Source organism: Micromys minutus (assembly GCF_963924665.1).
Source record: "Micromys minutus genome assembly, chromosome: 15".
NCBI lineage: Eukaryota > Metazoa > Chordata > Mammalia > Rodentia > Muridae > Micromys > Micromys minutus.
In genome coordinates, this window is record NC_137984.1 from 51,880,309 (window position 1) to 51,897,078 (window position 16,770).

At 40.4% G+C, this 16,770-nt stretch overlaps 1 protein-coding gene across 6 annotated transcripts in view; it reads left to right on the forward strand.

Moving 5' to 3' along the window:
- TRPC4 (transient receptor potential cation channel subfamily C member 4) overlaps window positions 1–16,770 on the forward strand; it is a gene marked incomplete at both ends in the record, with an annotated part of 121,791 nt that overhangs the window by 70,875 nt on the left and 34,146 nt on the right. For all 6 annotated transcript variants that reach the window (XM_080929284.1, XM_080929285.1, XM_080929286.1 and 3 more), the window contains 2 exons: window positions 2,914–3,250; window positions 15,733–15,872. In XM_080929284.1, coding sequence (XP_080785410.1) covers window positions 2,914–3,250; window positions 15,733–15,872 — 477 coding nt within the window. The remainder of the gene's footprint in view (window positions 1–2,913; window positions 3,251–15,732; window positions 15,873–16,770) is intronic.

Genomic DNA, 16,770 nt, shown 5'->3' on the forward strand with positions numbered 1-16,770 from the left:
AGACATGTGGTATACTTACATACATGTAGGCATACACACAAAATAAAAAAGTAAATCTTAATAGCTTGACTTACAGCACATGTGTTTAAGGCTTGACCCCTAGCTTCTTTCTGTTGGAAGGGGATCCTCAGGGTGTCTGCTTGTGATACCTCGGGGTACCAAAGCAGCTGACAGAACATTTACTGTTTCCCCCCATTATATATGACATTGCTGTCAGTCCAAGGAAAAGGGAACAATTGATGATGACCTAAAACCTCTAAAATTGTAAGCCAAAATAGGTGGGGTCTCCCTGCCTCACACAACTTTGGCCAGGAGGAGCAGAGTTGTGAGCCCAACTTCGTTTAGATAATGGTGACACATCTCTAAACCTTTCTTCCATTTTCCTGGGGTGTATGAAATGTTTCATTCTCTGTGTAATCTCTTGATCAGATTTATACATGACATCTGATGAGATCATAGCCCTTTATAGTCATAGTTTTCTATCCTCAGTGGGGTCAGCTGTATCCTGTTAAGAAGTTTTTAACTGTGCTGGAGAGTTGACTCAGAGGTTGACAGTACTGTTGAGCCTGCAGAAGGCCCAGCATCCACATGGAGGTTCCAAGGCATGAGTAATTCCTCCAGTTCTAGGGGTTCTGACTCCCATCTTCTGTCCTCCATAGTCACCAAGCACAGACATGGTGCATATACATCCCTGCAGGCAAACATAAACACAAATAAAATGAATGAATATTTTAACACTTTTGAACAAAAGAAATTTTAACCTGTGCTGAGTTCGAATTCCTTAAGAGTATTTTGTCATGGGAAATAAAATGTTAGATTTGTATGTGAAGTGCACTGGGGAGAATATTGTGTAGCAGATGGGGCTCTAGAAGAGACAGAGCTTGTTGGGGTCCTGTTGTGCACTTGGGGGGGGACTTTGTCAAGGCTTCAGGGTTCTGCTTTCACCTCCAACAGCCTGACCTTGGCCAGAAAACAAGTGAAAGTCTAGATTCTTTGATATAAATTCAAACTTTCCTCTCGACAGAGTCTCAAAATTGCTTAAATTAGTAACAATAAAAAACAAATGGCCCTCCCAACCCTTGCTCGGAGGAAATGCTTTGATTTATCTGTATGTACTTAAGCCAGGATCATAAAATTTTGCGTTATTTCATGTCTCCCTACCCACTCTTACATGCTTTGATTAGTACGTGTCTGTAACAAGAAGACCAACTACCATTTATCGAATCAACATGCTAGATATGGGATTTCTCAACCCATCATTCTATTGCCTCTTTTTCTTCACAAGGAAGCCTCCTTTCTCATCACCCAGGGACTGTTTGCACACCGGCTGAAAAGAGGCAGAGCCAATTCTTACCAGATGCATACGGCTGAGAGACAAACAGGAAGAGTGGGGAATGTAGAGAAGGGCGAAAAGAACCATGAAGAGATGGGCATGTAGTTTGCATGCAGAGAAAGCGATTTTCTGATGCCAGCAGAGTCCTTCTCAAGGATCTTAATTAATGTTGGCCTCATGCAGAATTACACCATCATTCCACAAATCCACTGCACACGTTACCGCCAGTGTAGATTGGTACTCCCCTACCATGTTTTGTCATGAATGGCTTTCTTCTCTCTGAAAGGCATCATCGGACCATTTGCAACTCCGTTCCTGTGGCACGGAGGTGTCAGTCACCGTGAAGTAGAAACTTGTGTGTAGTAAATCTGGACAGTGCATTTAAACACTCCATTTTAATCTGAAATGCTGGATAATTATAGATTTTTTTTCTTATAACTCTTCTTCCCTCCGCATTTAAGAGGAGGAAGCAGTCTATGTATTACATCTTAGGCATGTTACTTGGTAAAATGTTTGTGAAATAGTTTGTATATAATAATTGATTAGTATATATGATAATATGCTCAGTTATGTTTCTATTAAACTCTGCCAGATGTTATTAGCTTGCTCATATTATATGCTTATTTTCCGATCAACCAAAGCCAATTGAAAAGATTTGCTTTCATGAGAATGAAATCCATGTGTGTGTATGATAGAAAACATTACGTGAAAAACTCAAATGATAAATAACTAAGCCAAGAAACTGTGATGCAAACACTTATTTCATATCCTGTGTGGGTAAGTTTTTTTTTAAATATTTGGCCATATTTTGTAGGTAGTACATCCTTTGTGTGTTGAACAGTTTTTGTCAACTTCACAGGGATGTAGACAAACCTAGGGAAAGGCAATGTCAGATGAAGCGCAGCTTCCATTATGTTGGGTTGTGGGGATGCCTGTGGGGCATTTTCAAAATTGCTAATTTAACCCAGCCTGGTATGAGCATGAACTCTGGGCTTGGGGGCTTGGGCTCTGTAAGAAAGATAGATGCGAAGTCAATAAACAGCATCCCTCCATGGTCTCTGCTTCAGTTACCACCCCCAGGTTCCTGCCTTGGCTTCTTGCATAATGGACAGTAGTAACCTGGGAGCTAAATAAATTATTTCCTCCCCAAATTGCTTTTGTGGCCAGTGTTTGATCACAACAACAGAGAGTAAGACCAGGACACTGTGTGCATTCTTATTCCTTCCCTCTGCCTGCAGTTCCAGTGCACAGTCCCCATTTTGACTTCATTGAAGCCTAAGCACACAGTACTGGGCCTGGAGTGCAATGAATAGCCATTATATGGCCTTTGTTAAAATGGCTTCCCATGTTTGGTTATTTTACTCTAAGATCAGGTGAACCACACCTTGTGTCTTCAAATCTAATATTGCTTTACCAAAGAATACAAGGTTTACTTAAATTTGATTTTAAATAAAATTTGGAAAAATATTCAAGGTATTCAAAAGTATGTGGTAAGGGATAAAGTCGTCTCTGAACTCTTCCTGATGATCTGAGGTCATCACATGTAACAGGAACCTAATTCCCTTCTCCTTCCCTCGTAGTTTGTTGCTCAGCCCAACTGCCAGCAGCTGCTCGCCTCCCGCTGGTACGATGAATTCCCAGGCTGGAGGAGAAGACACTGGGCGGTGAAGATGGTGACCTGTTTCATAATCGGACTGCTCTTCCCCGTCTTCTCTGTGTGCTACCTGATAGCTCCCAAAAGCCCACTTGGACTGTTCATCAGAAAGCCATTTATCAAGTTTATCTGCCACACGGCCTCCTATCTGACATTTTTGTTTCTGCTGCTGCTAGCCTCTCAGCACATCGACAGGTCAGACTTGAACAGGCAAGGTCCACCACCAACCATCGTGGAGTGGATGATATTACCGTGGGTCCTGGGTAAATGTGTTACTCTAGAAAATATAATAACGAACGTGTCTCTGCCGTGGAATGTTGTTGCTTAGAAAGAATACTCACTAATGTTTGGGGCGGAGGGAAAGATCGCACGCAGGTTCTGCCCATGGTAGCTCGATGACCTCATCTTCCAAATCAAACAAGTGTTTTACCAGATGTTGTTCTTGCTCCAAAATGCAAGGCAGGAAAGGTAATATTCGGTTACAGGATTACAGGTGTGGATGACTCCTTATCCCACAAGTGGCTCTCGGGGTTTGTGCCCTGCTTAGCTTTTGAATCTTTCTAATGTGTCCCGTTGGCCACACATGATCTTTTTTTTTTTTTTTCCTGTGCTGGCATCTGATCCCAAGGGCCTTTCCAGGGGCAAGCAGGTGACCTGCCACTGACCACACTAGACCTGTTCCTCCTAGTTTTCTCATGTGCATTCCATAGAGAAGTATGTGCCTCTAAAGAACTAGTGACTCTAAAGAACTAGAGTATGTATTTCACTATTGTTTTTCTCAGAAAATTTTTAGTTAGAGAAATAGGAAATTAAATGATAGAAAAAAATGTAAGCCTCCAGTTACCAGAGATAGATAATTACTTTAGAACTGCTACAGAGTAGAAAATCTTATTTATTAAAAACTGTGTTTTGCTTCCTCTTCATTGCTGTACTTAATGCTTAGAATTTGCATTTTAATTATCCCTTTCTGTATCCTGCTGTGGTTTGCTGAGAAGGCATAGTTTCTCAGTTTCACTGGAAGTCCCCTTGGTCTCCGACCCAGCATGACACATTTCATGATTCATAATCCCAGAGCTGCTTGGGTTAACTCTAAAACTGGGAGGGTCTAACAGGAGGAGCAGCTGGGAGAAAGATGGTGACCCACCTTCAGCCCTAAACCTTAGATATATAAGTGATAGCAAAGGCCAGTGTGGTGATATGGAATCGGTGTTTTACAGGTCACTACTTTATAATCATCATCTCAAGTGAGCTTTAATGACTAATCTGATGTGCTTATTTAAAGGAAAAGCACAGTTTAGATCTGTAATTCCTCAAAAAAAATCATACCAATGAAGCTGATAGTAAGATAAAATTATCACTGTCAATCAAATTATCTCACATAAGAGACATATGTTAGTTTTTCTTCAGAGAGGAACTTTCTAGAATAACTCTTACTAAAGCACTTAAGAGGTCATATCTTATGAATTCATAACTCACTCTAGATGTCTGAAAGTCCTGACATCCCAAATGGAATGTACAACTTTTTTAAGGAAAACCCTACAGGTGCAACATTTTGTGAGCATGTATAGCATTGCTAGTCTTTATTCAGGCAGTGACTGGACATTGGGTGCCTTCAAAGACTCAGAGGCTGGGACCACTACATAGCAAGGGAAAGGCAATTGCCGGAGGGAGCCTAATTTGACCTGAAGGAATAGGTGATGGATTAATGACCAGAACTGTAGAAAATGGTAAACGTTATTTAAAAAATGAAAACATCTAACTTTGAAGTTAAAACAACCTTTGATCACTTGCTAGGTATCAAATTTGTAGCTGAATATTTCTTGACAGATAGATGAAAGAAATGATGTCAGAGACACTTAGTGATTAATGTATAGTCTTATGTGAATTATGATTCAAAAGAGAACTTTTTCAGGATAATATGACTGGAGGAATCAAATTGATCTGAGAGCTTTTAGAGTGAAAAGACAGTTTTTTTTTTTTCAAAAAATAAAAATGTATGTGAATGATTATCTCTCTTCAGCAATAGAGCATATGATATGTGTTTATGTATCAGGTAGATCTCTCAAGAGAATTTTACTGGTGAATTCTGGGAGCCTCTTTGCCAAGGCTGTGTGTGCAGTGCTTCAGAGGACCCAGAATTGTAAGGGCTGTGAGCCCTGACAGGGATGCTGTGGAGATACTACCTCTACTTAAACTATAAGCAGTCATGAAGCCTCAGGGTTCTCAGGACCTTAGTCAAAAACGGGAAAGGATTTTCACTGGATAGCATTCAATGTTCCACTGAGTCTACTCAGCTGCTGTCATGAGGGAGAGGGAATTACTCTTCTCAAAAGGAGCAGAAGAGGTCACTGGGACAGGAGCACTGAGACTTTCTACAAACCTATGATCTAAGATTAAAGGGGTGTGGTCTGATTTGATGGCTGCATCAGTGAAACATTCATAAGTTTTGCCCAAGGCTGATAGCTGACAAAGTAAGACATCTTTAGTTTCATTTCCTGTATGGTTCTAGACTTATAACAATAAAGTAGAATGATTTGGGGCTGGAGAGATGACTCTGTGATCACCGGCTACTCTTACAGAGGACCATGGTTATATTCCCAGCACCAACTTAGCAGCTCAGCCACACCATATGTAACTCCAGTTCCAAGGGGGTCAGCTCTTCTGAATATTTCAGAATACACACACACACACACACACACACACACACAAATATATATAATTAACATAAATAAACATATAAAAATATACTTGTGTGCATTCTGTATAGTGGTAAACATGTAATACACATGAAATAAAATTAAAAAGAAAAAAAAATCCTTGGAATACTAGTTTTCAGGCCTTTCTAAAAACAGTTTGTTTTTCCTGAAGATGTATTATAACAAAATATAGCAGGTAAAAAAATGTTCCGTAGTTTCTGTATAGCACAAAAGTAAATATGCACATATGCACACACACACAAAAGCATGTACACAGACATATGCATATATCCACTTATATAATCAATTTGGCAAAAACCTGCAAAATTGGTAACATTTTTCATACAAGTAGTGTTGTCAGATATTAAATAATGCTTCTCTCCCCAGAGAAGGCAAGATGGCTGCTGGAGTGATTGGCGTTCAGTCATGCCTAAGAATATGCCGCAGTCAGACAGCATGCAAATCTGTGCTCTGCAAGCACAGCCAGAGGGGTGAAGTGAGGAGATGATGGAGCAGAGAACAGAATCTCAGCTCTGTTAAAAATAGAGCCTGGAGAATTGCTAGCCACAAAGCAAGACGTGCCCATAATATCCACATTACCCAGCTTGCCTGGATCGCAGGCTGCTGTAGCAATTTTTCTTTAGCAACACTGGCTTCTTACTTTCCTCGCTTACTGTATATTATATAACTTAAAACACTGAAGTTAAGAAGTCTGAAATTTTTCAACCAAGTCTGCCAAACAGACGGCATGGATTTGATAGTGTTGATCTTATTCTCATCTTGACACTCATAGGAGCCAACAATCATCTTCCCGTAACCATTTTGAATACATATATGCACACACACATGTGTATTTATATATATATATATACATATATATATGTATATATATATATATATATATATATGTATAATTTTATCCTTGTGGCCATCCCCCCCCCCTTTTTGGTGCTATGGAGTGAACCCAGAGTCTCCGGCATGTTAAACATGTGTTCTACCACTGAGTTATACATCAGTGATCCCTGCTTTACACATTGTCACAAAGATCATATGTCTTCAATGACTCTTAATTTCAGTCTTACTTCTGAAGCACCCAGCCTCTCGATCAGCTCGGAATGGTGTTACCATGATAAGAAACAAGCCTATAGTTTTCTTCCGCTCCTGCCCATAGCACAATGCTCAAACAAGTTCAACAGATGAGCTGCAATTGTGTACAGATACAAACACAGTGCAGAACAGCCACTTGGTATTTAAAGGACTATTGCAAGCAAACAAGCAAGCAAGCGAGCAAGTAAGCAAGCAAAAAACTAGACAACCCTTACAGCATGACACATTTTTCTTATCTTCCTGTTTATCGCTATGTGCTGGTGGGACTATTTAAAAGTTATTTGTATACAGTTCTGCACAGTGAACTATCAGGACATACAATATTTAGAAAAATTTAAATAGTTCTCTTGTTCACCTACTGATTTAGAGTCATGAAATTCTTTACTGGAAAAAAAAAGACCTCTGTCAGTTTAGGACAGCACATGTCAAATTTAACACGCAAAGACTACAACCTACAGACCTTCTGAGACTATTAGTGCCTAGTGGAGATGGGAAGGGGACACACATTGAAAAGCAAGCTGGGCACCAAAACACAAAAAGGTCAAAGTGTGGGATGGTGCTTGAATTGGTTTCCCATAGTTAGAAATGATCATAATAAATGTAGTTGCACAATGGCATTGATGCTAAACAGGCTGAAAATTTGGATGCACATTGTGCTGTGGATGTTCCAGCAGCTCTGCTCCGTCTGGCTATATTAAACGACGGGAACTTTCCAGAGAGGAGAGGGCCTTCAGAAGTCAGATTCCTTGTCTAGAATCAAAGGGCCAGTAGGTTCTTGTTAATACAACAAATTCCAGAACTTCAAAAAAAATTGTGTCTCTGTAAGACACTGTGTCAGGAATGGGAGGAACAGGAAGCAGGAATTTTCTAGAACACCAACTCTGCACACTTGTACACCAATCCCTGCCTCCTTATGCCTTTCCATGGGTACAATGTGACTGAGCACACTTTATTAAAGGTGTAACACACTCTCCAGGATGCACATTTGTCATGACACTAACAAGCATCACATTTTACACACTAAATCCGTAACATTCTCCCTTCTTGCTCCCACTGAGCTAGAACTCCCTGTGGCTCTCTAGTGCCAAAAGAAGCAATTATCAAAGGGAGGGAAGGAGGGGGGGAGGAACAGAAAGCACTTGTAAGTGTATATATGTCTGCTTTTCAGTTTCAAAGACTCAGAGTCTGAACATAAAGTTAAGTCCCCGTGATTGTGAGAATATTTTTAATATTTAAACTTCTGTCGGGAGATGTGCACATGTGAAAGGTGTTTTGGTCAGTTGTTTCTAAAGAGAGTTCATTTTAAATGGAGTGTGGAAATCTTCCTAGTGAAAATTTGCACACTTTAAAAACTAAAAACATTCGTTATACAGCTAATCATTGACAAGGCAAGCAGAGCAAAAAAACTTTGTTGTTTTCCCATCAATTTAAATATCCTGTTGTGATTTTCATGGAGGGACTGAAATTAAAAAAGACATTCTGAAAATGCTTTATATCACTCAAACTTCCTCATTAATTATTAAATAATTAGATTTAGGTGTTAGCTATCAGAACCAATTTGTATACTCTGACTTTCGTTTGAAACTCACGTAGCACCTTCTTTATTAAACTTAAACTATGAGTTTCCTTTGTTTTTCTTTCCCTAAATTTTATCTCTGCTGCTAAAGTAGTGGACAAAACCTAAAGTAGTGGACTTAAGGGATTTTTAAATGTCTTCTAATGCCAAGTAATTATTCCCATTTGTGCTATATCAGCCATTCTTGATGGTCTGCTGACTACAGTCAGAAGCACTGTGAATTATTTGCAGCAAATTGAGATTTGAAGTTGTCCTCTTGCTTAGTTGATTCAGAAATTTCAGGGGTACTTCAACACACTCAAGAATGAGAAACAATTATGGAAAAAGATTTCATACCAGACTTAGTTCTCATATGACAATTATGAAACCCTCTACTCCCCAGAATCTACATGCAAAGTAGCTATACTTTTTCCAGACACTCTATTCGGCCCAGCTAAATTAGAGAGCCTGTCTCTATTTTTGAATGAGATCACTCTTAGATATAGGCTTCCTGAAATACTGGGTTATTAAGATGTAGGACCAGCTTGTTTTATTGTTACATGTTCCTAAATATTTGAGAATTTCATAGTGTCTTCTTCAGATTCTCTTCTACTCTTTGCAATCTCTTCCCAGATTTACTCCCAACTCCCACCCCAGGTCTATCCCCACCCTACCCTAAACTCACAACTTTGTATCTTCTTTTTTAATAACCAATCAAGTCCCATTTTTGCTGGCCATATCCTTCTCCTGGCATGGGTCCATCCACTGGGATATGGTTGACCTATCAGGAGTCACATCCTTCATAAAAATTGACTTTACTTCTCAAAGCCATCAACCATTCACAGCTCTCTAGTTAGGGGACAGAGCTCTTGCTTTATCTTCCTTGTGCTAGAATGCCAATGGGATTGGTCTTATGTGTGCCTTCGGCAGGCAACCTCAGCTGTCTTGAGTTTGTGAGCACAGAAGTCCTGTCATGTCCAGTATGGTCTATCCTCCCCCTTTCTATTATGGTCCCTGAGCCTTAGGGAGAGGAGTGGTGTAGATGTCCCATTTATGGCTAACAACTCCACTGGTCTTCTCTGCACTTTGAAGAATTGTGAGTTTCTGTGTAAACCATGACATAACAGTGTTTTTCTGATAAGGTTTGAGAGCTTCACCAGTGGGTACAGAGATGTGGATTTGTCAGTATTGTGTCTATGTATCAGAAGAGCAGTAGTAGGTCTACACTTGGGGCCTGTGAACTCTTAAGCTGGGTTTACAGTACAGGTTTGTGTTTGTTCCTATAAAGTAGGCCTTACATTCAATCAACAAAGGACTGGGTCTATTCTTAAAACTTTAAACTTATAAACACTTTAAAGTTTTTATCTTCTTAATAAAAGACTGGCCCATGTCCTGAAGGAGCTGGATGTGTTCATCAACATGTATCTCATGCTTTGGCTCCTGTTGCAGGGAACACAGATCTCTGCTTTTCTCCATCCCTGCTACCTTAGGGAAGACAGCTGACGGTAGAAGTTAGGTCTTCCTTAACTAACCAGCACCCAGGCCATAGCACTGCATGGATATGCTGCATTCTGGAAATCACGGAGTACCTGTGCCAGGACTGAACGTGTGGGCAGGGGTGTGCTGCACTCTCTAGATGGCCCTGTTGTGTCTGAACACTGCAGAGTCCCCAGGATCACATTCCAGTCTGTCTGACACCTTGCAGTCCCTCAACCATTGTGTGACTGCCATTATGTAGCCTGTGTGGGCTTCTATGGTCCTTAAAAGTCTCTCTTGAGTTTGGCAAGAAGAGTCACACTTTTCCTGCACCATGCATGATCGTAACAAGAGTACTACAAACCCAGGCACAGAACAGTAAGCATTCAGGTGGCCACTAGCAAACTGCCTGGTTTTCCCTTTCCCACACTGACCCAGACCAAAAGAGAGATACACCGGTTGGCTGTCAAGAAGATGGGTCTGCAGAGAATGTGGGCTGCCTGTTTCTTCTTGCTGTACAACCTTCAGGCTTCAGGGATTTTCTTGGCATCCCCTCACTTGCATTAGGAACGTTGTAAGGGGTACCCACTCTCCTGCCTCTCTGATATTTATTCCCCCATAGAGGACCAAATATGCTCAGTGAGAATAATGTGTTTTTCTTAACGGCCTTTCCAGTGCTTTCTCTGTGTGAGGTATGGCCAGGGAGTGGACAACTGTGGGATAGCAGAAAGTATCCTTAGGTCCTTCTGTAACCTACCAAGAGGAAGTCATCTACAGCATCTTTTAGGCTGCCTTCAGAAAGAAAACCTTGCAGGCTTTCATCCTCTACTCCACTAATGTTTTAAGTATATTCCAAGACCCTAGAAGCTGTCCTTAACTTAATGTCTCTTGGGAGTCTGGTATCATGTCACTCTACATGAAGAAAAATAACTAATACTAATACAATTATTTTTGACAGAGACAGGCTTCTGAGCCCAGAGACACATTTCAACTTCCTGATTCAAAAAGCAAAGGAAACTTCCAGCCATGAAGAATTCTTTGTGTTCTTTTTACCTTTGCTGATTTGATGTCTCATGGTGCAGCCACAGTGCAACTCTGTCTTCAATAATGGGGCTATAGATGTCAGCCTCAACAGCTCTGGGCCTTCAACAACAAGCCCTGGGGGGTTGCGCTAGTGAAAAGATGCCTTGCTCAGTGTTTAGGGCTGCTAATTATTATCCGTGTACGGCAGCTGTAGAGGCTTTAAGAAAGGACAAACAACCCCCCCAACCCCTGCCAGCATGGAAAGGGACTTCCGGGACCCATTCCCCGTGTGCTGTTTCCAGTGTGAGTCTATACCCTTGATTCCAAGGCCTGTAAAGCCTTCTAGAACAGGACAGAGAGATTGTGTCATCTGTATATAAACACACACAGGCAGACAGAGAGAACGCAGTGTTGAAATGTTCCACTGTGGGAACAGGACAAACACATTGTGACAGAAGTTCCCTGAAGCTTTGTTCTCTCCATTTTTTCCCCCGTTTCCATGAACAGTTAACTCTCTGGATGCATCTCAGTTTGTGCTAGCACCCTCTCGTTTTTCCAATGGCCTGTTTGTTCAAAAATCCGGTGGCTGTTGCCAGAAGACATAAAACTTGGCATTCTGCTAACATGATTACGGCAGACTAACCGTCAACAACCATCAAGCAGGTGTCTGACTAGGAGGTCATTTATGAGTTGATTCTCCAACCTGGAGTTTGAAAATAAAAGGTAGTCTAGGGCAGAAGAATTGCACAGCAGTTAAGAACACTAGATGGTCTTCAGTTCCCGGAACCCAGACTTTGAACCCTCCGGGGAATCCAATTTCTTCTTCTGACCTCTGTGGCCACTGTGCATAAGGATCACACAAACACACACACACACACACACACACACACACACACAGAGGGGGGGGGCGGAGGAAAGGAGAGAGAGTTGAAAAACTCATACAAATAAAAATAAATAAATCCTAAAGGAATAAGTCTTCTGAAACTATTTCATTCGTTAATCAACAAGCACTAATTGATAATGTTATATATAAAGTTAAGTTAGAGTCTTGATCTGAGTTCTTAAAGAGTCACATCACGAAATAACAGTTTCATCCACATCTGTTTTTCCTTGTTTTATATCAGAAGTAGGGTAAGAATCTGGGTGGTCAGGAAGGTCGCATTAGATCCTTCTTCATGGACTCCACAAAAGCCTTATAGGTTTCAGGGTTGTTAGCCTTAAGAAACCTTGGAGATTGACCAATGCTAACTTCCAAGTGAAGTTTCATTTCCTTGGACCCACCTTGTAAAAAACTCTTAAGCTAAACTCTTGCTGGGTTTACAACTGCTTCTCTCACTGCTTGTCAAGGGGCCTTCTTTGACCTCCGACATCAAAGTTCTGATTGCTTTGAAGGTACTTTAAGATCTGTTACATTGAATAACACATACACATTCAAATGTCTGAATCACAAAGGCTAAGAGAGGCTGAACTTTGCTCCGCTCTAGAGAGATACATGGACTGCGTTTCCATACCTTGCTAAAATTTCTTCTGAGAAACACTGAAAGCCATGCTAGACTGGAAGATAGAATGTGTCTCCATCAGTTTTAGAGCAACACAAATTCCAGAGAATTCTTCACATTTGGTCAGAAGCTATCTTTTCATGCTCTGCCTGTCAAGGATCTGATTCCCCCTTTCTGAGGCAGGGCCAGATTAGGTCTGTGTCTACTTATAGAATCTTTTACTTGAAAGTCATAGAATCCCACCCAGTGTTGCCTGGTACCACAGGCATCTGATTGACAGCATTTCTCATCTCTCTGTGTTCTACGGAACGCTAATTACAAACACACCTGCCACTCAATGGTCCTATATCTTCTGAACTCTGGGGATTGGCACAATTTTACACAAATGAATAGTGGGCTCTGAAGGACATGCACAGTAAGAAATTGTCCTGGCCATCATATTTGTAGATTCAAAGCCAATCCTAATGTCCCCATTAACTAGTACCCCAGCAGTATGCCACACTGCTTCCTTGTGCTGTGTCTTTCCATGTAAATTGTGGCCATGAGCTGGATTTCAAGAACCTGCCATTGAATCCGAAAAACATCTTCAATGTGCAAGAGGAGAGTGTTGTAATGTGTAGCAAAGGGTTTTCCTCATTATGTGAAATAAATTCTAGGTCTCCCACCAGCTTTGAAGTCCAGCCCATGATTTGTATTTATTCAGTTCTGTGTTTCTCCTTTCTTGAAAGTGTCAGCTAGAATCCCAACCCTACATTAAAGTTAGCGCTTACATTGGAAGCAGGAGGATTGTTCCAATCCAGGGCCATGATGGGTCCTCTGTGTGAGCTCCACAGTTTGAGGTCTATGGGGCTGGTGCCCTCACTCTATGGCAGACAGACTTTGCAGGGGCAGTTTCCTGATCTCCTTCCAGTCACAATCCACGATACTGGCTGTCCTTATAAACCTGACTCCCAGGACTATGTCTTGCCTCTTCCTCAGGTTGAGTAAGCACTTTGCTCCTTATATGAGAGATGGCTGGACCAGGCCTGTGCTGTGCCCACATGAGGAACCCTTGCAGTTCTAGGCTGCCAGTCTAATCTGCCTCTTGAGTATGAGGGGGAGATGTGGAGTAGACGCAGAGGGTGTCAGATCCTGTCTTCCACATTATTTTTGAGGCAGAATCTCTCTTGTTTATTGCCACAGGGCTTCACATTTCAGATGAGCTGGCCTGTGAGCATCTGAGCAATCCATCTCTAACTCGCAGCTTGCCATGGGGCCCCTGGGATTATTGACATGTTTTACCTCCTCAATGTATTTACATAGATTAGGGGCCCCTGGGATTATTTACCATGTCAATGCATTTACATAGATTACAAGGATTGAACTCAGTGTCTGTGAAGGCTAACACTTTTACCCACTAAGCCATCTCCCTGGCCCCGTGTTCTTGTTCTCCCAGGATACTGGAAGAATGTCATACTTCTCTATGAATCTGACAGCTCTTCGTTTCTTACATTTCTTATGGGGATGTGACAAGTTATGATATTTATAGTTAATCTGACTTTTTCTTGCATTCAGTAAAAAGCAATTATAATCTTTTTAACTTTCTGTATTCTCAGCAGCTATCAAACATGGTATTTACATGTGACATTTCACGGTACCATTATTATACACGAGTCTCATTTATTTCGATGAATGCACTTGCAATAATTTATCGCTTTAATATTTCATAGTGCTAGATCATTTGAAAGCTCTCATTAGGTTCTAAAAATAGTTGTTCATTGTTTTAATAAACTAATGAATAAGATAATTTAGGGGAATAAAATAATGACCTATATAAATACTTTATATGTATTCCAGAGAATTATACAATGTAATATTTTCTATTAGAAAAGGACATAGAAATATGTGGAATGATTAAGTTAAGAGCACTGGCTACTCTTTCAGAGGACAAGGGTTCAATTCCTGACACCCACATGGCAGTTCAAACCTTTCTGTAACTCCAGCTCTAGGGCTTCTGACACCCTCATACAGAGATATACATGCAGGCAGAACACCAATGGACAGAAAGTAATAATAAAGTCTGGTTTTATATATATATATGAGTTTATATTGATCCTGGACCGGATGTCTGGCTGAGACTATTGTCCTGTATGTGGTACTTAGTAAACTGGCAAGAATGCTGTAAGCATCCATTCTCACAGATTGGTAGGTGACCCCTCAAAGTACCAATTGCATAAAGTATCAAAGTTATATTCTTTGATCACTTGACTAGAGGGAAGTGTTCATTTTTTTCCCCAGATAAACTATTTCCCATCAGTTTTTAAGTCACTTGACTTAGGAGAAAAATATAGTGCAAAACATGTTTATAAGAACATTCTACGACATTTTCTATAAAAACGTACTCATGGAGAATGAAAAAACTTAAAGGCTTTAAAGACTTGACTATTATTTTATCTTATTTGGATGTGTATTTTGTCTGCACATGTATACATGTGCCTGCAGTGCCTTCTGAGTCCAGAAACGGGGGTGGATCCCCTGGAAATAGAGAAAGATATTGTGAGGTTTTTATGGGTGCAGCTTCTGACATTACCAGGAGACAGACACAGGCTCACAGCAAAACCCTTGATTCCTTGGACCTTAGAATCTCTCTGCCCACTCTTCCGGTGTTCCCTGAGCCTCAGTGCTGGCTGCTTTCTAGCTGTATCCACTGGGACTGGGCTCCACAGCTCTGCATTTTGATTGGTTGTGGCTTTCTGTAATGAGCTCCATGAGTTGCAAAGAGAAGTTTTCTTGAAGGTGGGTGAAGACTACAGTTATCTGTGGCTATAAGGGTGAATGAGCCAAGCAAGCAAGACACCAATGGATATGGTAAAGCAGATGGGGGGAAGCCCACGTGGCCCTGCACAACTACGGGCAACTACGGACTCCTGGGAAAGGTCGAGCACAAATTGTCCAATACCAAAGAACCAATCTTGAAAACACACATACTGTAACATGATACAGGCTGAGCAGGTTGTACATAGGGATGGATATATATGTATTGAGCAGGTTGTACGTAGGGATATGTATGTATACACACACATGTATACTTATGTAACAATAATTAATGAACAGAGAGATTATGAATTTTAAAGAGCAAAGAAGGATATATGGAAAGGTTTTGGTAGAGAAAAGGAAAAGGATAAATTATGTAATTATGTTATAATCTCAAAGAGAAAATCTTTTAGAATTAGCTTAGTGACCTCTGTCTTAAAAATGTTTCAGAGTCAATATAATTACCAATAAAATTTACTATGTTTAACATACAGTTCATGGCTTCACTCTGAGATTACTTGGTTGCATATATTTTTTGTTAGTGAAAGTCACTAGATTGAAAGCCACGCTTATGGTGAATTTCTCTACAATTGCAGGCTTTATATGGGGAGAGATTAAACAGATGTGGGATGGTGGACTCCAGGATTACATCCACGACTGGTGGAATCTAATGGACTTTGTGATGAACTCCTTGTACCTGGCAACAATCTCCCTGAAGATTGTGGCATTTGTAAAGGTAATTGTTCTTCACATTGTTGACGATGCATTCATACATCTAATCCTTAGAGGCACGTTTTCAGTTGCTATTAATTTTTATTAAGAGATTCTCGTATGTGGTACTTTTCAGTTTCTTATTTTATCTATAGGGCTGAAGTACAGAAACAATGCATATCCCAGAATCGCTGTAATGAACACTTCAAAGCTACCACCATATTGTCTGTCTGCTAATCAATGCTGCCTCAAGATGAAATAGCTCCTTAACTCTAGTTCTACCTTATTGTAATTTTTTTCTTCAAACAACACTTATTTTTATAAGATGTAGTAAACACATTTTCATGGGCAAAGCAAAACATTACCCTTCAAAAGCTTATTTCACCTTGACCTAACATTTTGGTGTGACTGGAGCAGAATGGAATTTTTTTTGTCCTTGTCCTGTTCATCATGATACTGTCTGTCTGAAATCTCACACAGCCCGCAGGGTGTGCAGCAGGCCTCAACACAGCTACATAATTTACATAAAGCATTTAATTCTACAATGACAGCTGAGATCTTTATACTTTTGAGAGACTTGTTTTAGACTAAAGTATGAAATTTTCCTTTTGCCTGCTTTTATTTTGTCTCTTCCTTTTTATCTCCTGTAAAACAGAATTTGTTACAACATGATTAGTGAATTAGTTTAGGAAGAATAAAGAATAGATTCTGATTGGGTGCCACATGCATAATACATGCAATTTATCATCTGCACTAAAAATAAAAAGCATACGTGAGAGTTCTTATGCACTTTGTGTAGCTCTAAACAATGTTCTTATTCTCTGTGAATATTCATGTATCATAGGAACAAAACTGCCTAAATTTGAAGAAGTTAGAGTTTCTGGCCATGGTTCAGTTGAAATGTTACAAATATTTAACAAAAC